The sequence below is a fragment of the Antechinus flavipes genome, chromosome 6, assembly GCF_016432865.1.
Source record: "Antechinus flavipes isolate AdamAnt ecotype Samford, QLD, Australia chromosome 6, AdamAnt_v2, whole genome shotgun sequence".
NCBI classification, from domain to species: Eukaryota; Metazoa; Chordata; class Mammalia; order Dasyuromorphia; family Dasyuridae; genus Antechinus; species Antechinus flavipes.
The window spans coordinates 250,817,950-250,842,517 of NC_067403.1; the positions used below are offsets into that span (position 1 = coordinate 250,817,950).

The window sequence follows — 24,568 nt, forward strand, 5'->3', positions numbered from 1 at the left end:
TCTGCGAGAAACCCAATTTCCAAAGGTTACAGAATAAATATATGTGATTTATTCCATAGAGTAAATGGTATAGGAGAAGTTAGCATAGGATGCAAGATGCTCAAGAATGACATTCTAGACACATAAAGAGAAACTGTTCCAAGAAGGAGAGAAAAAATGGAATTTCTTGCAAGAAAACAATATGGACATATAGAGAATTTGTAAGTTAATTTAGATTTTAAGAGAAAATGTATAGAAGCTGGAAGAAAGGTGTGAAAAAGGATGAATATGAGTATGAAATTATCTTGTAAAAATGTTACAAGTGCAAGAGCTAAGAACTAGCCAAAACTGGTAAATAACATCCCATGAGTTCTTAAAGATGAAGACACAATGCCCAGCCATATTAACAATGGATGAGCTACACAGCTGAGCACCAGAACTAAACGGAACATGAACTAGAACTGATAAGTTCTACCAAGATGTATCATCAGAATTAATGTGAAAGACATTCATTTAAAACTGTTCTCTGCTTTTCTCACATTATTTGCTCACATCTTTCAAAAATTTGGCAATGTTATTCCATTAAATTCATCTGGTTATCAAACTTTTAATCTTTCAATGATCAACTAATGTATGAACTCCACAAAGTCTTCCCTAAACACTGAACTTTAAAATAGTCTTTCCGTGCATCTTGAAAATAATGTTTTGTGACTCTTATCATGGTTTTCTCCATTATAGCACCTTATAGTCATGTTGAGTTTTTCTTGATAAAACAGTCAAAATCTCTAATTTGATTCTGTATGCATCATAGAACATCAGTCAATTTATTGAACTGAATAGAAATCCCTGTGATGCCCATGGTCTCTTTCTCTAAGTATGTTTATATTTTATATTTCTCTAATATATATATCCTATATTATTGAGTATTTTACTCATCTGTAAACAATAAATTAATCCATTACTTGATTTTCTGAGTCAAATATGAACAGAAAATATTGATTGGTCATATATCAACATGTTACTTAATATCACCCTGAGAAATTTTGCTAAATTGGAAATTACAATCAGTTATGATTAAATATCTTATGACATTTTCCTTCTTTATTTTTACTTGTAATTTAAAAAATATCTACTTTTCATTTTTTTTTACTTCTCATATTATCATCTATCTTTTTTTCCTGTAAATAAGTTGAATCTCCAAGTAAAAGGTTCTTTCACTGAAGGAACATAAGATCAAAAGGGGAAAAAAACCACAAGGCACAAAGCAACAACAGCAACAAAAGAGGAAAAAGTATTACGTTTTGATCCACGTTTGGTCTCCATAGTTTTCTCTCAGGGCAAGGATGGCACTTTACCTCACAAGTCTACTGGAAGTGTCTTGAATCATTTTATTCTTGAAAAATGACTTCTAGTTTTAAGACGAAAGATGAGAGAGGAGAGCAATCTGGAATTATGCTAAAGAGGTATTCAATTGCCTGACCCTTATTTTACATATGTTTTTGATTGTTTTATTGTATAAATTTAAACTTAAATAAAAATTTAAAAAAGTAAAAGATGGAAGAGGCCAAGCCTGCATCATAGTGCTAATGGAAAGGTCTTGGGAAACATGAAAGGAGCAGGTAATCTCCATCTTCTGCCTATCTCCACTTAGATATAACAGGCACAATGAATAATTTTTCTAGGGTTCTATCTTGATTGATCTGAGTTACCTCTCTCCCAATAGAAGAAAACCTTCTCTTTGCATTGTCTAGTATGCATGCTTTTATACATGCTCTTCTGATTTCTAATTTTGCTATGATCTGAATAATTTCTTCTTCAATTCACTTGATGTGTTCATTATGGACATGTCATTATGTAGAAAAGGATCAAATCTTAGATTTATCTCACCTTTCCCTCAGTAATACTGACAATGGATTGGAAATTAGATTGAACCCAATCATACCTCCTAGACTGATAATATTTAAGGAAGCACACAGATAACTTTATTTTAGTACCTTATCTAAGCAAAGTAGAGTGGTAGGGGGTTCCAACTTCCTGCTTCCACACCCTATCAGCTTTCTGGAAGAAGAATATGAGAAGAAAAGGATAGAGATAGCTATTTTTCCTTTCTTTGGGCCACATAAGACCATTCCTCACCTCTAGGACTTTGGTACCTATGGAGGCCCCCTTACCATTGTATTGCTTTATATTATAGCATGCTGTGTCATATCATAAAAACAAGAATCAATTTCCAGGGAGATGAAATGTATGATTAAGGCCTTCTTTGCAAGAATGAGTAAATTATAGGCCTAAAAACAATGCTCTTGAGATTACTTGCCTAAATAAAGACAATTCTTTCTAGAATGGATTGGTGTCAGGAGTGGAATTAACCAAGAAAAAAGAATAGATGATCAGAAACCACATTATTAAAGCATCTAGGTTTATGATACTTATAAACATATGTGAGGGGAAATATTTGTTATTATTTTTCATTATTATTTCTCATATCTCCAATCCAAATTCTCTCTGTCTTGAAATGTGGATCTTCAAATAAGTTTTTTTTTTAAATGGTGAACCATTAAAAAAATCAAGAAATATCTTCTGTGTTCCAAAGTGGCTTCTGAAATGCACAAAGAGGCCAAAGATGGAAGTGCTCTCAGAAGGCCAATCATAAAACTTTTATGGAATATTTCCTTTGTGTAGGGTTGGGATGGAGCCATCTAGGAACCTGGACATATGTGACATTGACTGATGAAGAGATTTCCAGGCATTGTAGACATTGACTAAAAACATCTCAAAAACCATATTCCACCTAGGTGAGGGACTTAGAGAAGGAATAATTTTACAAACATACAAATGTTTTCAGAGGCAATTCCGAGTGTAAAAGATTTTGGGGCTTCCAAGGTCCTGTGATCTCTAGAGAGATGCAATCCCAGCTCTTCTGGGCTACACCATTGTCTTTACCCAAGAAGGGTCACTGCTCCCTTGGGACTTGAAAGCTAATGCCCCTCCGGGCTCCCATTCCCTATTGATAGAAACTACTCCTCCCTATTCTTGAACTATGACTCAGAGATGGTTATATGCAATGGAGTTGCCAAACAGTGTTTTGTCCTGCATGGAGAGCATGCACAGAAGTCCCCTGAAGTCTCTTTCATTGTCAGATCCCCTTACCATCTCTGTTCTGGTAGTTCCCAATTTTAGTTCCCCATCAAGTCCAACCTCTGATATTTTATCCATGTGATCTCTGGGTCAGCCTCTATCCCAATACCACAGGTGTCTTTTTTTAAACTCCAAAAGGTGTTTTAGCCTGGAAGATTGTCTCACTCTGACCTGTTGTTGACTCTGCCATTCTAGGGTTTGAATGAAGGTATTATTTTTAAATTGTTTGCTGGGAAATGTTGGGAGGGCTCAGTTGAGTGCTTTTACTATCCCACTAACTTGGCTCTGCCCTTATAACTATCTGGGATTCCTTTTAAGGAGTAAAAAGTCTCTTTCAAATTGTTTTGTCCATGGGTTTGATTTGACTTTACTCATAGGGAGAGATGGTAAAAGTCAAGTTGTAAATGAAGAAAAGGATTGACCCTACTTCATTAATTTGTCATCTTCTTTGTTTTATGTATTTATTGTATATATTATTTATTTATATATGTATAAAAATATATAAAGAACTCTATAAACACATAATATATTTATTTTGTATAGATAAAAATGTGTGGACTTTTTGGGGGGCAAATAGTTAATATTATTTCATTCATATCTGTATGTGTGAATGTATATTTGTATGCATATACATCCATATACACAAACATATAAAGAAATGATAGTAGGTAGGATTTTGGTTCAAAGTATGTGTGTGTGTGTATGTGTGTGTGTGTATGTGTGTGTGTGTGTGTGTGTGTGTGTATGTGTGTGTGTATATGTATGTATACACATCCTAGCAGAATGAAATGAGAAATTTGGGAGCAGGGAAGAACAACTACCATACTTTTTTTGGCCATATGAAAGGGATCCTTTCGTCAAGCTTATTAAATAGGGAACAACATAGTCAAATCTGTGCTTTGGGAAGACCAAGATGATAGCTGAGTGAAGGATAGACTGGAAAGGGTAGGAACAAGAAAGGAATAAGAACTGGAAATTTATTTCAATAGGATCTTTTAAATCAGAAACATGATAATTGCTCGAATGCACCAGGCATTCTATTAAATTTTAGATCGAATATAAAAAAGCACATTCAAAGTGTATACATGCAATGCATATGCTTATATATATGTGTGTGTATGTGTAAATATACAGAGACACACATATGCTATATATATTATACATATATCTATCCATATAGGTGTCTATATAGGCATATAAATATATCCATATATAGGTTATAGGTAGAAAGATAGATTTGACTATCTTGATATACTCAATATATTCCAATGAAAATGTTTCCTTTGAAGTATGCTTAAAAACTCTTTTCTCCATGTTATTAATAAAAAGACTTCTACCTCAACTAATTGTACTCAAGGGAAAGGCCAGAGAATCTGTGGTTTAGAAGGATGAATGTATAATTTTGGCTCCGCTGGGGACTTCAGAAAGTATTTCTCTAAAGGATATTGGACAATAGGTTTCTGCTCATATAAGGTTTATCAAATATTTTAGCAAATCTGGTACGGCCTCTCATAGTACAATTTCAGCTTTCTTTGTTCTCTGAAGCCCTGAATGGGAACAGAACCAAGACAGTGAGGATAGAAGTATAATCATTGTACATGTGATGTGGTAAAGAAAAGCAATCAATACAAAGTTTTGGAAAGAAGAATTGCTACACCTCTTCATTCAGGTATAATTTTATTTGATATTCAATTTCTGAATGACCAATTTGTTTAGTTAATAGGGATAAGAAGTGTAGATTGATCTCTAGTCATTATGGTACAGTAGTCTTGAATTGAGAAAAACTGCAGCTTAAATCATTCCTCTAGGATATAGAAGCTATGTAACTGATGACAAGGCATTTAATCTCTCTGAGCTTCAATTTCTCATCCATAATATAGGTATAATACCTGCAACATCTCAGAGAGTTTGTTTGAGATGTCAATATGATCTTTGTAAAATATTTTGCAAGATAGTGTCAGATAAATATTAGCTACTAGTAGTTACTATTGTATATTGAATGGAAGATGCTCATAGACTACAGAAGTCCTAATGGACCATATAACATTAAAGGAAGAACTCCTTTCTCCATGTTATCAATAAAGGACCTCCACTTCAATTAGTTATACTTAAGTGAAAGGTGAGAGAATCTGTGGCTAGTAATGATAAAATTATAACCCCAGCTCTGCTAGGAAGCATTTCTCCAAAGGACATAGGACAGTATATTTTCACTCATATAATGTTGCTCAAATATTTCAGTAAATCTTACATAGGACAGTTTCAGCTCCCTTTGCCTTCTGAAGTTCCAAGTGGGAACAAAACCAATTCAGTGAAGATGGAGTTAATTTTTCGATACTGTAGAGTACCTGTCATTTGATAAAGAAAAACAATCAATATGAACTTTGGCAAAGAGAAACGCCACAACACTTCACTCAGGTATTGTTCTGCTTGATATTTCATTTCTGAAAGGTCAATTGGTTTAATTAATTAAGTGGGTCTTAGAAGTCTTGGGCTTGGACTATGCCTATGAAATTACCCATTAGAGAGTCATGCTATGACAAACAACTAAAAAACCATGAAACTTAAATCCTTCTTCTAGTGGTTCTCGAAGTGTGGTCCAAAGAATCCTGGGATAATTGACTTCTCTTTGGATAATTATCAATTAATTTTAATGGCATAAAGTGATATTGAGAACAAAACTTTGAGAACCATGCACAGTAACTGTGTAACTGAGGATATCATTTAAATGTTCTGCACTTAAAATTCTCATCCATAACAAGAGTATAATACTTGCAGGATCTCACAGAGTTTGAGCTGAGAATATGCGCTTAGAAATATTTTGCAAAAGAATACTACTTAAGTATTAATTCTTATTTATTATATTATACATTCCATATATAACATAATATATATTATCTATTATCTATCCCACATAAAAAGACACTACCTATAGTGCAGGTTAGGATAAACTGTATAGATTTTTATTCAAGTGGGATAAGAGAAGTTTTCAATGAATGAGTTCCTTTGGATAAAGTGTTTTGAAAAATCTAACTTTTTATGACCATATTTTGTGAAAATACACAATAACTGTTCTATTATCATTATCATTAATATTATCAGTATCATTGATATTTAATAGAAGACATGAAATTAGCTAGAGAAATGACTTTGCTAGAAAGATTTGCATTCAAATTCAGAATGTGAAAGAAATTATTTTTTGTGCATCTCTCCAAATCCGTTTATTTTCCAAAACTTGAGGCAATTATAATTATTGTAGGTTGATATCACTGAAGTTGCAGGAGAGAGTTTCTTTCCTGGTATAACTTCCTATTTTGATAAATTCAAAGATCTCATTAAATATAATTATTAGAAAATCCATATTGCATATCAAGTATATATCCCTCTATCTATCTATCTAAAGAACAAGACAATGATATCAAATATAAAAAAAAACAGATGATCAAATACTCTCTTTTTTAACGTATTGGACTTTCCAATCTTTGATTGAAACATATAAATCTGCTGTTATCAAAATCACATGCTTCAAAATGAGTGAAAATAAATGAAATAATCCAAGTTGTTAAGGTAAGATAGGAAAAAGTCTATTCTAGCAGTGATATGGTTATTAGTGTTACTTAGAAGCGTTAATACCCTAAAATTGATTATTTAAATTAATAAAGTCAGGGTGATGAATGTAGATTTCAGATAGCAATACAGTAAACCTACTGGAAACAAAAATCTTCACAGGAAATCTTTAGAGATTACTAGTGGAGCAAAGAGGCAAATGGAATATACTATACTATCAAAACCATTTTTAATCAGTGATGATTTTTTTTACTACAATAACAAATAACTATAAGAATACACAAGAATATAATACCTTGATGTTAAGAAAGATTTTTGTTTGCTTTTCCTGGACACAGTGTTCCCTATTATTCTCAAGATAACAATTAAAGGACTTAAAACAACCAATTAGGGCTAATCTTTGAGTAGTCAAAAAGAAAGAGTGCTACATTTGCTTTCTGAAGATCTGAGATTACAAATTGGCTTTGCAACACATTATCTGTACCAAACCCAAATAGTTCTGTATCTTTCAATGTTGCCTTTTATTTAAGGAAGTTGGGCCCAAGATCTCATGCAACTCTGTCTGTAATCCTGTGATTCACTTTAAAAGCTCCCGCCAAATGACTTCCTTGAGGACTTCAGCAATTCTTCAGTTATATATTAAATCTGCCCATTTTGTAGAGATTTGAGGTAGGTTCCTCCTTAAAAGACTGAAACAGAAACTAGGGCTTTGACATCCTAGAGAATTGACATGCATATGTGTATGCAGTAGTGTCAAAGTGCCTGAAATCTCACTGAAAACTAAAGTTTTAATCAGAACAATATGTCTGGCAATACAAAGTAATTGACAAATTGTCTATCATCTATCTATCTATCTATGTATCTAATCATCTATGATCTCTGTATATATATAGATACATTTTGTATCAGGTTATGCTAGTATCTTACAAAAATAATCAATCTCAGGATTGTAGTGCAGGTGTGTGTGTGTGTGTGTGTGTGTGTGTGTGTGTGTATGCACACACAGGCACACATAGGATGGGTCAGGAATAAAGGTCCTCTTGAGTAAATCAATTGACAAAGGCCCAGTCTGCACAATGAGGCATATATTTTCAGTTGATGGATTGAATATGATTGCAGGAGAATGTTCTCATGATGAGCTTTTTAGAATGTTCTGATTGCCTCTCGAAGATGGTGAGTAAGAATAAATTGAAGTTCATGACTTTTCTGGGTAATAAAGTGCTTCTATTACTTCCTTCTAGAATTTGATAATCCTTATTCATGTTGTCACAAGATGAATTTCAGGACTCCGGAAGACATGAGGAATTGTACCATCATCATGGAATTCTTCCTTATGGAGTTTTCCAGCATCCGAGAGCTGCAGGTCTTGCACGCCATCCTTTTCTTGCTGATATACATTGCAACCCTGATGGGGAATTTCCTCACTGTCACTGCCATTGTCACTGATCCACAACTTCATTCTCCAATGTATTTTTTTCTGAGCAATCTATCCCTGTTGGATCTTGGCTACATCTCAGTCACTCTTCCCAAATTCATTGTGAATTCTCTGACAGGTAATCAATCCATTTCTCTCCTGGGCTGTGCTGCTCAGGTTTTCTTCTTTATCTTCTTTGGGGCAACAGAAATTGCTTTGCTTGTGGTGATGTCCTATGACCGCTTTGTGGCCATTTGCCACCCTTTGCACTATGGGGTCACCATGACACCATTCCATTGTGTTTGGGCGGCAACTGGTTCATGGGTCAGTGGGCTCATCTATTCAGCTGTACACACAGGGAACATGTTCCGTCTGCCTTTCTCAGGATCCAATATGATCCATCAGTTTTTTTGTGACATCCCTCATGTCTTGAAGGTCTCATCTCCTGAGGTTCGTACTACTGAGTTTATACTCCTTGTCACCAGTTTCACTTTAATTTTATTCTGCTTTGGCTTTTTAGTTATATCCTATACTTATATCTTCTCCACTGTATTTAAAATGCCTTCTGAGGAAGGGCGATACAAAGCTTTGTCTACCTGTTCACCTCAACTCATTATCTTTCTTTTATTTATTCTTGCTGGCATGGTCACAGTCTTCAGTCCTTTATCAAATACTTCCCCAGTCCAGAATCTTCTCACTTCAATGATTTACATAATATTGCCTCCATTTATGAATCCTATCATTTATAGTCTGAGGAACATGAAAATCAAGGTTGCACTGGGCAGGGTTATCAAAATGATCTTTTTCCCCAAGAATATGCCTATTTCTAAAACAATTAAAAAGTAAGAGAATTATGAATGAGATATTGTATGCCCAAGATAACAAAACAACTAGCCTAAAGGCAAATTAATAGTTTAATTTTTTTCTATAAATAAAAATTATACACCAAAATATAATTAATAAAAACCACAGACTATTATTCTATTTAATAGCTCCTGAGCCAGATTGTCTCAATGATGGCCTCTCTCTTCAGCCCAATCAGGTTTGGGTGAAGATGTTTCTGTGCCTCACAGTGTACTTTGAAGGATTAAAATAGAGAGAAAATAGGAAATCGCCTGAGCACTCATCATTAAAACTCACTAGTTTTACTTAACTGAAGCTGTGCTAGTGAAAAGAGTGATCAAGAAATCTGGACTTTGTCAATTGTAGTAGCACTGAGAATGATTCTACTGGTGTAGGTTTGAGAAACACATGGGATAATGTTGAGTTGTATTCCACTGTCTTTGCCTTTGAGAGTAACAGGGAGAAGAATACGAGAGGTGATGAGACCAGCATAATATGATTTGCTATTTGGACAATATTTGCTTCTGTATTTCTCTGGCTCACCTGAGTCTTTTGCATCATATGTATTTTCTGTGATGGTGGAAGTAAAGGCCTCTCTATATTCTGTATCTGAAGTTTTTCTTGAATGTTTGAGTGAGAGTTGTGGACACGAAGCAATCTGAAGCGTTGTTTTGAATATTACTCTTTTGAAAAACTGGATTGTGAGTATATTCCAAGGAAAGATATTGACCCTTTGAATTTCCCAAATAAATTGATTTGGTTTCTGTGAATCCATAAACAAGCATTCCCTTCATCATAACACAATAGTTCTCCATCACAACTATATACCACAGTTTATACAGTCATTTCTCAGTTGATGGGAATCCCCCATATTTCCAATTGTTTGTCATGACATAAAGCTTTCTGTAAATATTTTTATATTTAAGTCCTTTGCCTTTTCTCTGATCTGTTTGGAATAAAGACCCCAAAATGAGGAATGTTAAATAATAAAAAATTTTAAAGGGAATTGTATATTAAACATTTAAAAAGCAACTTACAGGACCCAGATAAAGAACTGATTGTGTCTGAATACAGACAGAAGCATACTTTATTTTTACCTTTTTTTTCTTCAAAGTTTATTTTTTTCCAAAGGAGCAATCTATGTGGTTGTTGTTGTTCTTGTTTTGAAACACGACTTTTTTGGAAATGTTTCACACAGATTTTATATGGGCCTTCTCAATGGGGTGCGTGTAGGGAGAAAGGGGAGACTCTGGAACCCAAAATTTTAAAATCAAATGTAAAAAATGTTGTTTTACTTGTAACTGGGGAAAAGAAAAACATTTTAAAATATTAAAAAAAACCCACTTCATTATGAAACCATATTATCCTGTGAAATCAAATAAACTATAAAATTTACATTTTATTATTAGCACTTGTTTCTCTGATTAAACCCACTGACTGGAGGGCAGAGCCATGACATCTAAAACCTTCATTTAATGGGGGAGACCAACACAGTATTCTCATTTACAATGAGATGCTATTTTTGTATTTCTCACTCATACTTTTGTGCTAGGTACTGTCTACCTTTCTTCCTCCCCTCATTTTCTTTACACTTAACAGAATGCCTGGCATATAGTAGGCATTCAATAAATGTTTATTGACTACTGATAAGATCCTCATGGACTGAGAGAATCCTAATAATCTATATTTTATATGGTTGATACATATTTCCTCAAGAATATTTTATTTCTCCAAATACATAGAAAGTTTTCATTATTTATGTTATTTTGTGCCTCAAATTCTTTTCTTTTCTCTCTTATCTTTGTTTCCCCAAGATGGCAAGCAATCTGATATATTAATCATATACAATTCTTTTATACATATTTCCATATTTATCATGTTGTGAAAGAAAAATCAGATTAAAAGGGAAAAAAGCACAAGAAAGAAAAAGCAAATAAAGGAGAAAATTCTATGTATCAATCCACATTCAGCATTCATAGCTTTCCCACTGGATGTAGATGGCATTTTCCATTCCAAGTTGTAGAAGGCCAGAACTTTGGAGAAGGATACTTGAAACAATATGCTAACTCTGTAGAATTGATGAGATATTGGTTTTCTAGTTCACATATATCTAGTATTTTATAATGATATAATCACTTTAGTTTGATATAATGATATGATCACTCTAGTTTGATATAATGATATGATCACTCTAGATTGGCTTATACTCAATGTACTGTAACAGTGTAATTGTAATAGGGGATTTAAGGGCTGAGAGAACTGGGGACAAAGTCAGATTCAGATTGAGACTGGTTGAGACTGGCAGACTGTCAGACTGTGGAGGAGATTGGGTCAGACTGAGACTGGGTCAGACTATGACAGACACAGACTGTGAAAGAGACAATAAAGACTTTGGACTCTATTCTTAGTCATCCTCATGGTGACTATCCTGCTGAGAATAAGGCCCTTCCAGAAGACCTCCAGAAAGCTTGTCTGGACATTACACCAAGTCTATTGGAATTATCTTGGGGAAGAGCTAAATCTAACATGGTCATCACACAATATTGCTAATAACTGTTTACAATGTTCTCCTGGTTCTTCTCACTTCACTCACCATCACTACATATAAATGTCTTTTCAGGTTCTTTCTGAAATTGGCCTGCTTTTTATTTCTTATAGAAAAATAATATTCCATTAGTGAAAAATGCAAATGAAGCTGTACCAGCCCTAAACCTATATTATAAAGCAGTGGTCATTAAAACCATTTGGTACTGGCTAAGAAATAGAGTAGTCGATCAATGGAAGAGTTTAGGTTCACAAAATACAATACTTAGTGACTACAATAATTTAGTGTTTGATATACCCAGACACCAGCTTCTGGGATAAAAACTTGCTATTTAACAAAAATTGCTGACAAAATTTTAAAATAGTATGGCAGGAACTTGGCATTGACTCACACATAACACCCTACACCAAGATAAGGTCAAAATCAGTTCATAATTTAGACAATAAAGAGTCATACTCTAAGCAAATTAGAAAAACAAAAGATGGCCTATCTCTCAGATATATGGAGAAGGAAGGAATTTGTGGCCAAAGAACTAGAGTATGTTATGGAATTCAAGAAGGATAATTTTGATGATATTATGTTAAAAAGTTTTTGTACAAATAAAATCAATGAGGACAAGGTTAGAAGGGAAGCAGTAAATTGAGAAAAATCAGTCCTCTTTCCAAAATATATAGATAGTTGACTCAAATTTATAGGGAGACAAGCCATTCTGTGATAGATAAATCATCAAAGGATATGAATAGATAATTTTCAGATGAAGAAATTAAAACCATTTGTGATCAAATGAAAAATGCTCTAAATCACTATCGATCAGAGAAATGCAAATTAAGACAAGTCTGAGCTACTACACCTGTCAGATTGGCTGACAGGAAAGGATAATGATAAATTTTGGAGAGGATGTGGGAAAACAGGAATACCAATGCATTGTTGGTAGAGTTCTGACCTGATCTACTAGCAATATGGAACTATGTCCAAAAGGCTGTTAAACTGTGCATATCCTTTGATTCAGCATTGTCTCTACTGGGTCTGTAGATATTGTAGGATCTTTCTTGTAGGGCAAGGAACTGGAAACTGAGTGGATGCCTATCCGTTGGAAAATGGCTAAATAAATTATGATATATGAATGTTATGAAATGTTATTGCTTTACAAGAAATGATCAGCAGGATGGTTTCAGAAAGGCCTGGAGAGATATGCATGAACTGATGCTAAAAAGTGAGCAGAACCAAGAATACATTGTACACAGCAATAGTAAGAATATACAGTGATCAATTCTGATGGACATGGCTCTTTTCAACAGCGAGGTGATCAGGCCAGTGGCAATGGCCTTGTGAGGAAGAGAGCCATCTGCACCCAGAGAAAGGATTGTGGGGAGGACTGAGTGTGAATCACAACATATTCTTTCCACTATTTTGTTGTTATCTGCTTGCATTTGTTTTTGTTCTCATTTTTCCTTTTTTAATCTGATTTTTCTTATGCAGCATGATCATTGTGGAAATATACATATAGAAAGATTGTACATGTTTAACATATATTGGATTACTTGCCATTTAGGGGAGAGAATGGAGAATAGAAGTGAGGGAAAAAATTGGAACACCAGGTTTTGCCATGATGAATGTTGAAAACTACACATATGTTTTGAAAGTACAAAGCTTTAAAATTAAAAAAAAATCCATTCCATCCATATACCATAACTTATTCAGCCATTCCCCAATGATGGACACCCATTCACTCTCCACTTCCTTGCAATACAAAAAGAGCTGCTATATACATTGTTGTGGCTGATATTTAATGAGATTAAGGGAGAACAGTTTTCACTTTGTTGTTTATGAAAAAAGATTATGCCACATCTAATTATACTCAAGGGATGGGTCAGAGAATCCATAGAAACCAAGGGCATGATGATGCTTACCTTGAATACTCTGGTGATTTCACAACACTTTCTCCCAAAGACATTGGCCAATATATTTCATAGTTGTATAAGAATCACCCCAAATCTTCACAATGCCCGCAGGTTCAGACATTGAGATTTTGAGTAACTTGACATCCTTTTGAGTCTGCTGGTAAGAATGGAATGAATTGGTGAGGAAAGAGATAGTCTCCAGATTCTGTGTAGAAATGTTTAATGTGAAGAGAATGCAGTGGACAATGACATCATATACCAAGAAGTATGCACCTCACAACAAATAACTCAGGTTTTGTCTTTTTCATGATGGCTATGATAATTTTCCTTTGTCACTGGTCAGTTTGTTCAAGTACTTAATGTGTGAAGTCAAAATCATGGGAATGATTTCTCAGTAATTTTTTTTTTTTCTGACAGGTAGTTTGTATCTTGGTGTAGGTAGTATGTTAGGTTGGAATTAGTCTGACTTCTGCTTCTGGCTCTTTTGTAAGTTTGGCTTTCTTCGGAGATTATATCTAATTGTGCCTGTCTATATCATCTGTATGTCCTTATTTACTTGTTTTCTTTTCCTTTTTGACAAGTTTATTGAGATCAGGGTGTCTTTGCCTTTCTTTTTTTTTAATTACAGTTTTTTATTTACAACACATAGACATGGGTAATTTCTCAACATTGACCCTTGCAAAGCATCTTCTGTTCAACTTTTCCCCTCCTCCCCCCTACCTTCTACCCTAGATGGCAAGTAGTCCAATACATATTAAATATGTTAAATGCAATATATGTATACAGATTTATACAGTTATCTTATTGCACAAGGAAGATCAGATCTAGGAAGAAAATTAAAAAAAAAACCTGAGAAGGAAAACAAAAACGCAAGCAAACAATAACAGAAAGAGTGGGAATGCTATGTTGTTTTCCATTCTCATTTCCCTTAGTTCTCTCTCTGGGTGTAGCTTTACCTTTCTTTGCAACCCCAATGCTAACCACATAGTCTGGAACAGAGTAGTCACTTAACAAGTGCTTCTTAACTTCCTGTAACTTGACTATGCATAAGTCTCAGGGTCTCCTTACCATAACTTGTAACATGTGCATAATATCTTTGTAGTTCACGGAGTCAAGTTGAGGCTCATCAGAGATGATATATATCTTGTGAGTATCCAAAATACTATGGAACCGTGAGCCATAATTGTGTTTTTGCTCTATCATGATAGACCTAGTTTTATCTTTCATTAATTGCAAAACTGAAATGCTGATCACAAGGACTTTGCTGCACTTTGTTTATCTGTAGCTTAGCCTTTATGACGGAGCACTTCAAAAATTACTGAAGGACATGGGACATATGTATCAGTTCTAATTTCCCTTGTATTTCCTCCATCTTTAACTTAATTTTTGTTGAAGAAAAGATGGGTTGGACTTGTGAATAAATTCACTGGATGGAGTGCTGAATTTGGAAGCAGCAGACAATTATTTAAATCTGACTTTGTGATTTACAAATTGGAGAATTTAGAGTCTATCACCAAATGTCTCTGTGATTCCTTTGTAAATTAAGCCTTTAGATAATTGAGCTCTAAGCTGCTTTCCAGTTTTGTTTCCACTCCTATCAACATATTTGAAAGAGATAATCAGATAAGATGATGGTCTTCACTGAGAGTGTCAGGAATTCCCCAGACATTTTCAAAATATATGACCTATAGTAACTTTTTCAGGTAAAAACCACATTTGAATGGCTTGGTGTAGATGCTAGATTTCCTAACTTTTTCTGACTGAAAATGGACAATTAAATGTGCAGGAAATAAAATAAACATTACTCATTTCTCAATGAAAATTAAGATTTGTAGAGTGTTGACATGAATCAATTGTGCTTTATCATGTCATCCTTTAAGAATTCTAGGGCTGTGATTTTGGTCTCACTTTTAATTATACTGAGGGAAAGAGATGCATGAGGCACAATATCTATTTTGTTTTTGTAAGGATGAATATTGTGTGGTTTGTGTGTGTGTGTGCGTGCATAAGTGTATCTCTGCTGCAGGTGAATACATATAGTTACATCTATAGGGCAGGAGGTGAGATTACGCTTGGTCATTAAATTGGGGGCAGTGAACTGTAGCAATGCTGTTTAAATGGTTAAACTGTGAGAGTAAATGAAGGGATATTTAGAAGGTTAGAGAAAGAATTCTAGTGTTGATTTGGGGGTTAAGATTTGGGGAAAATGTTGGGAAAGTAGACAAGGTCTAGACGTATGTTTGTGAAATGGAATGATAATACATGTTTATCTATCTATCTCTCATCTCTCTCTCTCTCTCTCATCTATCTAATGCATCAATCATCTCTCTGTCTTCTATCTAATTTATTAATTACCTCTCTCTTTATTTCCATACATATAAACACACATAAGAGTATATAGACACTATTTGATGCATACACAAGTCATATGCATTTATATCTGTAAAACACATTTGTGTTTATATAAATTCATACACATATGCATATTTCTGTGTCCTTCTATCAATACCTTTACTGCTGTAAAGGTAGAAACCATCTATATATCTATTTTTTTTTTTTTTTTTTGCTGAGGCATTTGGGATTAAGTGATTTGCCCAAGATCACACAGCTAGGAAGGATTAAGTGTGTGAGTCCTGATTTGGGATCCTCCTGACTTCAGGGCTGGTGCTCTATCCATTGCACTACTTAGTTGCTCTAATCCATTTAATTTTTTATCACTTGTCTCTCTATCTCTATCTTCTCCATCATCCCTCTCATGTCTTGTCCATCTGCATTGGTAAACATAGATTTTCTCTATTAGGTGCCTATGGAAATAAAATCCCAAAGTCATTAGTAATTCCTTTTCAAAGTAAATTAGTTCATCTTCAAAACAGCTGACCTAGGGAAATCGATTCTTTTTACATAATAAGAAATATAATGCAGAAATTATAGCAATCATAAATGTTGGCTCTGGAAGAGTCAGTGTAGACTATTTTTTCAAAACTGCTAATTTTCTAGATGCTTGACTTGGTGCAAAGAGGGAAACATGAAAGAGTAACAGTGAAATTCTTAGGAAGAGGTAAAATTCACTGTAAAAATCATATTTCTTGTATTCCCAATTCTAACTTCTGATCATTGAACCAAACAAGAGACACATGCTAGATTTTCTCTAACTAGAGGAGAGATGCCCTTGGAAGGATAAGGAGAAACCTTCACCTTAGTTACAGAAAAGTTTCCAAGTAAGGATAATGGGAATTTATTTGAGTGATGATAAACCAAAAGCCTGCTGAAAATGGCCATTCAAGTTTGGGAGCAGAAAGGGGACGTCTATCTGTTTTTTCAGAAAGCCATGTTTCTAATGTGGACAGTCTTAGCAAGAAGGAAGAACATCATCTAAGCAGTAATAGGGTGACCAGTTGCTTATGTGTAAACTCAGAATCAGAGCTCCTGAAATGCCTGTCTAGTACATGAAAGGTTGCACTGGAGAGATGAGATTAGCAAAGGAAAGAATATATGAGGCTCATTTTAGAAGAGACGGAATTTCTACTGTGTGAGATTCTCTTTAGTTTAAGACTATGACATAAATCTTAAACAATATATATTGACCATTTGAATTAGGGGACATAGTAGTTGAGCAGCTGAAGAGCACTATAATGAGTGCTGGGATTGAAATCAGGAAGACTCAATTTCATGAGTTTAAATTTGACCTCAGATTCTTACTAGTTTGTGATCCTGGGCAGGTCTCTTAATCCTCTTTGTCTCATTTTCTTATTTGTTAAATGAGTTAGAGGAGGAAATGACAAACTACTCCAATATTTTTGCCCACAAAAACTCAAATGGGATCGTGGAGAGTTGGGCAGAACTGAAAACTGACATCAATATCATTATTTTTATTTTTGGTTGTTTGTTTTTCTTTCTGAGGGCATCTGCATTTAGAATCATAATTGGTTTCAAGTTCCAAACTCTACCAATGGTCTTAGTTACTTTATAGGAAAAAAAATTGAATCAGTTTGGGGCTTGTTTAACCATCCTGTGAAACAATACTGCCAATGAAATTATCTCAATTGTATATAAAGTCAGAGTGCTTTGAAACCAATTTTGTGATTTGGAATATGAAATGAAAATGATAATCTTTCCCTCAACTTCATCTCTCTCTCTCTCTCTCTCTCTCTCTCTCTCTCTTTCTTTTTTGCTCTTGCTATTACTTTTTCTCTTTCTCAATTTAAGATTTATAGATAGAAATATATACATATAAATAAATGTATAGATATAATAGTACATATCTATAGAGAGAAAGTTATATATAGATGTAGGTACAAAAATACAAGAATTTATATATGTATAAATGTATATATGCATGTGCTCACATATGTGTTTGTATGTGCGCAAGTACAAAATCCATTTCTACCTTTAGTGGTGATGTTCTCTCTTTTATCTTTGTAGGGGTTCACTTTCCTAATGTTTATCATGTATAACCTCCTGTGGTCATTCTACAGGACTAATTATTTAAAATTTGGTTCCAGAACTATTAGAATTAGCCTTGTTGTTTTTTCCTATAAGTTTTGCCTTCAGCTGGTTTTGACTTAAAATAACATGAAATTTTGTTTTAGTTCAAATTTAATGGGACAGAATAATTTCCAACTTCTAGCTGAACAAATTTTTAAAAATTCTTCTCTTTAACAATTTTGGGCTCCCTGATACTTAAACTTTCATTTATTTTCAGTTAAATTACAGCACAGCAGCAGGATGGGCAACTTGTCAATCATCACAGAATTCCTCCTCATGGAGTTTTCCAGCTCACGGGAACTGCAGGTCTTACACGCTGTGCTGTTCCTGCTGATTTACCTGGCAGCCCTCCTGGGGAATCTTCTCACCTGTGCTGCAATTATCACTGATCCACACCTTCACTATCCTATGTATTTTTTCCTGAGTAACTTATCCTTTGTGGATATTGGCAACATCTCCGTCACACTTCCTAAATTCATTGTGAATACCCTGTGTGGTGTTCAGTCCCTGTCCCTCCTGGGATGTGCTGCCCAGATGTTTTTCTTTCTCTTTTTTGCAGCCACAGAATATGCTTTGCTGGTGGCCATGTCCTATGACCGCTATGTGGCCATCTGCCAGCCCCTGCACTATGGCATCATCATGACTCCAGCACGTTGCCTCTGGGCAGCAGCTGGCTCTTGGCTCAGTGGGCTTCTTTATTCAGCTGTGCACACAGGGAACATGTTCCGCCTGCCCTTCTCAGGATCCAATGTGATCCACCAGTTTTTCTGTGATGTTCCTCATGTCTTGAAAGTGTCAGCCTCTGATGTGTTTAATACTGAGTTTATATTAATTGCAGTTACTGCGTGCTTTTTGTTATGTTGCTTTGCCTTTTTAATTGCAACCTATGCTCGCATCTTCTCCAGTGTGCTCAAGATTCCTTCTGTGGAAGGGCGCTACAAGGCCATTTCAACCTGCTCCCCTCAGTTGATAATCCTCATGTTATTTCTCTCTTCTTCAATAATGGCGGTTTTCAGGGACACATCAGACACATCACCTATCCAAAACCTTTTAACTGCAATGACTTATACCACTCTGCCTCCCCTGTTGAACCCTCTCATCTATAGCCTGAGGAACCAGAAGGTCACAGCTGCCATGGGCAAGATGATCAAGAGGATGCTTTTTCTCAAGAAACATTCATCCTTGAAAACTTAAAAGCAGAGGCAGCTGGGTGGCCCAGTGGATAGAGCACTAGCCCTGAAGTCAAGAGGACCTGAGTTCAAATATGGTCTCAGACACTTAATACTTCCTAGCTACGTGGCCCTGGCAAGTCATTTAACCCCAAATGCCTAAGCAAAACCAAAAAAAAAAAGGAAAAAAAACTTTAAAACACTGAAGAATATAGATTTGGCATGTCAAATGTGTAAGGTAACACGAGGTAGGCTAAAACAGGGAGAGATGGCAACAAAAATAATAGCACCCAGGAAAACACCCCCTTAGCTGAAATGTTTCATGGGATGGTGTGAAATCATCATTATTTTTCTATAACATAGATCCGGCCTGCAAGTGGCTATTGTCTATAGTGGGATTATCATAATATGAGCCTATTTTCTTTGTTCAATAATGTCCTCAGAGAAATGGATGGAACACAGCCCTGGGCAGTGTTAGATAAACTTAACCAAAATGCCATCTGGATGGTTTCTGCCCCTCTCTGTGCCTTAGTATATTACTTGCCTTCTCACTATCATTCTTTTACTTCCACCTATCATGTCCTTTTACTTCTTTGCATGTTGAAGATCTACTTATTATTCAGATATATAAATATACACAGATGCAGATACACACAAATATTTATATACATACACACTCATGTGCATATGTTCCCTGGAAAATTGAATGCTTTGTTCCTTAGTTTGCTCATTTGTAAAGTGAGTTTGGGCTTGATGAGCATCATAGTAGTGGGACTAAAATTGTGATTTTGCACAAAATCTTTACTCATCGTTCAAGCTGCAAGTGATCTTTCATCACATTTAATTTTCTACATGAATTCAGCCATTAGGCTTAGTGCCTTGAATTTTCTACCACTGTGATGACCGGGTATTTTAAAATCAGTCAGAGTCAGGAAGTCAGGTTAGGGGAAAATCTTTGATCTTTATTCTTTGTGGAGGTGAAGGAGGATTGGAGGTGAAGGAGGATCATGATAGCATTGTGAGCAGCTGTGACAAGAAGCCCGCCAGCAGTCTCTCCCCGCCTCTCTTCCTGCTCCTCTGCCTCCACCCACCAAAATCATCATTTCCTATGCAACACATCAGGACTTGCACAAAGAGTGGGTGGGGACCATTCTTTCTCCAAGCATATAAATAGAATATGGTCCAATTACTATTTGGCCTCACGTGTTTGGGACCCTCAGTGCATCATCTCGAGCTTCAGCCCATTACATACCACAACTAGAAGTACAAATGTCCTTTCTCTCCTAGTGAATTCTCTGTTCCTTTTCCAATAGCATACAGTTCAGTCAATTGGAACAAATAATGGCTCCCTTGAAGTGATCTTGTGTATTTAGACTGGCAAAATTTACAGTTTCAATTATAAAAATATGGAAATCATTTCTTGTGAAAGGGACTTATCTAGTATAAACATAAAACATGCATCCCCCTCAGGGGATTCATTATAATTAGTCAAAAGGACTTAGTGCCTTCTTGATGGCAAAGACTGTTTCATTTTTGCCTTCATGTATATCCCTAGAACCTCACAAATTTTTTTCAGCTTAAAGTAGTTGCTTCTTAAATTAATGCATATTAATTTCAAACTTGTTGTGAATGGAAACCTTCTTTTCCTTAACTTTATATTTACCTACTACCTAGCATAGCATCCTTTCTTCAGGAGGCAATTTATGAAAACTTATTTGATTGATTAGTGGGAGGAATACATAGAGAGATCAAGGTACAGAGAGATTGCAGTATGAATTGTTTGGATGATGGATGGACAGATAGAGAAAAAGCATTGATTAAGTGCTCATTTTCTGCTCAAGATCTTGAGATAGATGGCAATTTTAAGTCAGAGGACCATGACATCAGGGAGATGATACCATGACATGCAAGTGAATTGAATTGAATGGAAGGAGGGCTATCCATCTGCCTCAATTTCCCCTCCAGAGCCTTCTGGTTCATCAGCCAGATTTAAATCAAGATGACTGGAGATGTCCCTGGATGAAATGGTCTTTTTAAGCAAAGGTCCTCAATAGGTTTCAGTTAGACTGAGGCTGCATCCATTCGGTAATGAAAACTAGGTAGCAATGGAGGCAGAGAATATCTTTCACCTAGCCCAAGATCTAATGGTGGCTTCATTTTGTGGTTTTTAGTTGATTTTTTTAAAGCTGCAAATGCTACTCATTTTTTCTTTAAATTATCTTTTTTTTTTACGTGTCTGTTTTTATTTTGGAAGCAAGGAAAGAAGGAAGGAAAAAAAGAAAGGAAGAAAAAAAGGAAAAAATGAGTTCCCTGAGCGAATTTTCCAGTAAAATAAGTTCAGTGAGAGTTCATTTCTTTCCTTTGCAAGTTCTATATATAACAGTATAATATCATGTGTAAAATTAGCATTTACTTAATAATGACTTAATTTGTTGAATTTGAATTAAAAATAGCTTAGAGACTATTGACTGAAACAATTAGGAAACATTATATATGAACTAGTCCATTGTCCCGTGAGTTTTTCTACCAAGATTTAGTATTATAAGACTATGAGTATAAAAATAAGACATATTAATAATATCATCAAATAATTACATAATACTCTTAATATTTTAAACCTTAGATGCAGGTGCAGTAGGATCCAGACAGGTTCTAGGAGGCTGAAACTTAAATAAATGTCAACCAGTAGTTATTAATATAGAGTTATCATCTATCATATATGTTATTATAGTATAGGGAGTTATTAGTATAGAGGGATAAACAAAGGATGCAAACAGTAAACCTGAGTATCCAGATGACTGCCTCTTGTTTGTTCAGAGATGCTCATAGAGAATGAATTAGAAAAGAAAACCCAGTAGAGGTTCCAAGCAACAAAGAACTGGACCATGTTGTATTTATCAAGTGTAGGAGCTCCTCTAGATAACTCCCCCAACTTGTCCCAATTATCCAACAGAAGTAAAAGTTTAGGAACCCTAATAATTTAGTGGTTACTGGCTGGATTCTGTAGAGTAGTTAAGTCAAACTCAAAAGCTCCACATACTGACTTGTAAATTCACAAATTAGCATTATTTGTGTTGCAGTGTGTCTTTAAGTTGTTAAACATGTCCCAATCATATTTAAATTTAGTTGGAGTACATGGCATCCCATGGGCTAACAGTCTGATGGCTCTGCTATAGAATCATCACATAGAGTTGTCTTTTCGATTTTAATTAAGAACAATTAAGTTGTTACAACTTTGTGAAACCACCTTTTCTGTTCTGAGCTGGAAGATGCCAATAAACTTCAGCTCAATGAGATCTACAACCAAAGCTGCTGTAAACAAAAACATAGCTTGATTATAAGGTCAATTTGAATTTCTACATGAAATAAAAAAAAGGTGTTTTTTCCCTAAAGAGCTAACATCAATTTTAAAAGACTAATAAAGGAAAAATAGTTTAAAAAAGAGTTTTGATGGAAAGACTTGGAAATAAAATTAAGAGCTAAATTTCGCAGATACAAAATCAAATCCACTTTATAAGAAACTTCAAAACGTCATGTGTTTAGATTCCATAAAGGGAAATTACAATGAAGAAAGAAGAGCTAAGAAACTTAGTTCTCCAGAGGCAAATCCAATAGAGTCAAGAGTAATCAAACATGGCCTTTATACAAGTCCTAAATGCAAATGTCTCTCTTAAAATATTCAAAGTCTATGCAACAAACTAGTGGAATATGAAAGCCTAGCCCTAAATTTATCTCACAGGTTTCTCTGAGAAAGCGTTTTTTTGTTGTTATTGTTCGTTATTTGTCTTCAAAGTATACCATGATATCAGGGAGGCGATGTTATGACATGCAAGCGAATTGGATTTAAATGAGTAAGGTGTGTGCAAGATCACCTGCCTTTCTTTCCCTTCAGAACCAGATGAAACTTGTAGCTGGAATAAGGTTCTTGTTGAATATTTCTTATTCAACAGAAATAGAATAAATAAAAAGAATGTTTGTGGAGTATTATATGTTAAGGAGATATAGTCATTTGAGAAAGTCTAGCAATCATTCGTGGAAAGCACAATGGAGATTAGCTAGTTGAAGGATATTGGTGGGAGACAGAGAAGTGATTTTACTTTGAAAGTTTACTACAAATCATTTGGACAGGAAAAGCCTAAATGACTTGTTTAGCAACTAGATCACAAGCTTGGCTCATAGGCACTTCGATCATTCAGTACTTATGGGAGATTAAGTATCCAGAATTCCTGGGTCAATTTCTTGCAAGAAAACAATATGGACATATAGAGAATTTGTAAGTTAATTTAGATTTTAAGAAAAGATGGAAGAAAGGTGAGAAAAAAGGATGAATATTATCTTGTAAAAATAATGTTACAAGTGCAAGAGCTAAGAACTAGCCAAAACTGGTAAATAACATTCCATGAGTTCTTAAAGATGAAGACACAATGCCCAGCCATATTAACAATGGATGAGCTACACAGCTGAGCACCAGAACTAAACAGAACATGAACTAGAACTTGTAAGTTCTACCAAGATGCATCATCAGAATTAATGTGAAAGACATTGATTTAAAACTATTCTCTTCTTTTCTCATATTATTTGCTCACATTTTTCAAAAATTTGTCAATGTTATTCCATTAAATTCATCTGGTTATAAAACTTCTCATCTTTCAACAACCAGCTAATGTATGAACTCCACAAAGTCTTCCCTAAACACTGAACTTTAAAATAGTCTTTCCCTACACATCTTGAAATAATGTTTTGTGCCTCTTATAATGATTTTCTCCATTATAGCACCTTATATTCGTGTTGAGTTTTTATTGATAAAACAGACAAAATCTCTAATTTGATTCTGTATGCATCATAGAACACCAATCAATTTATTGAACTGAATAGAAATCCCTGTGATGCCCGTGGTCTCTTTCCTTAAGTATGTTTATATTTTATATTTCTCTAATGTATATATCCTATATTATTGGGTATTTTACTTATCTGTAAGCAATAAATTAATCCATTACTTGATTTTCTGAGTCAAATAAGAACAGAAAAGATTGATTGGTCATATGTTAACAGATTACTTAATATCACCCTGAGAAATTTTGCTAAATTGAAAATGACAACCAGTTATGATTAAATATCTTATTGCATTCTCTTTTTTTATTTTTACTTGGAATTTAAAAAATATCTACTTTTCATTTTTTTTTTTACTGTGATCTATTTTTTTTCCTGTAAATAAGTTGAATCTCCAAGTAAAAGGTACTGTCACTGAAGGAACATAAGATCAAAAGGGGAAAAAACCACAAGGAATAAACAAGCAGCAACAACAACAAAGGAAAAAGTATTAAGTTTTGATCCACATTCAGTCTCCATAGTTTTCTCTCAGGGCAAGGATGGCACTTTACCTCACAAGTCTAGTGGAATTGTCTTGAATCATTTTATTCTTGAAAAGTGACTTCTAGTTTGAAGGAGAAAGATGAGAGAGGAGAGCAATAATTCCGGATTTATGCTAAAGAGGCATTCAATTGCCTATACCCTTGTTTTACATATGTTT

General features: G+C 34.7%; 2 protein-coding genes across 2 annotated transcripts; both read left to right on the forward strand.

Moving 5' to 3' along the window:
• The first annotated feature begins 7,978 nt into the window (after positions 1 to 7,978).
• Positions 7,979 to 8,941, forward strand: LOC127541665 (olfactory receptor 14I1-like). Its single transcript, XM_051966884.1, has one exon. It carries the CDS (start codon positions 7,979 to 7,981, stop codon positions 8,939 to 8,941), a length of 963 nt encoding a protein of 320 aa, XP_051822844.1.
• A 9,168-nt stretch (positions 8,942 to 18,109) lies between these two features.
• On the forward strand, positions 18,110 to 19,063 carry LOC127541666 (olfactory receptor 14I1-like). Its single transcript, XM_051966885.1, has one exon. It carries the CDS (start codon positions 18,110 to 18,112, stop codon positions 19,061 to 19,063), a length of 954 nt encoding a protein of 317 aa, XP_051822845.1.
• Positions 19,064 to 24,568: the final 5,505 nt, after the last annotated feature.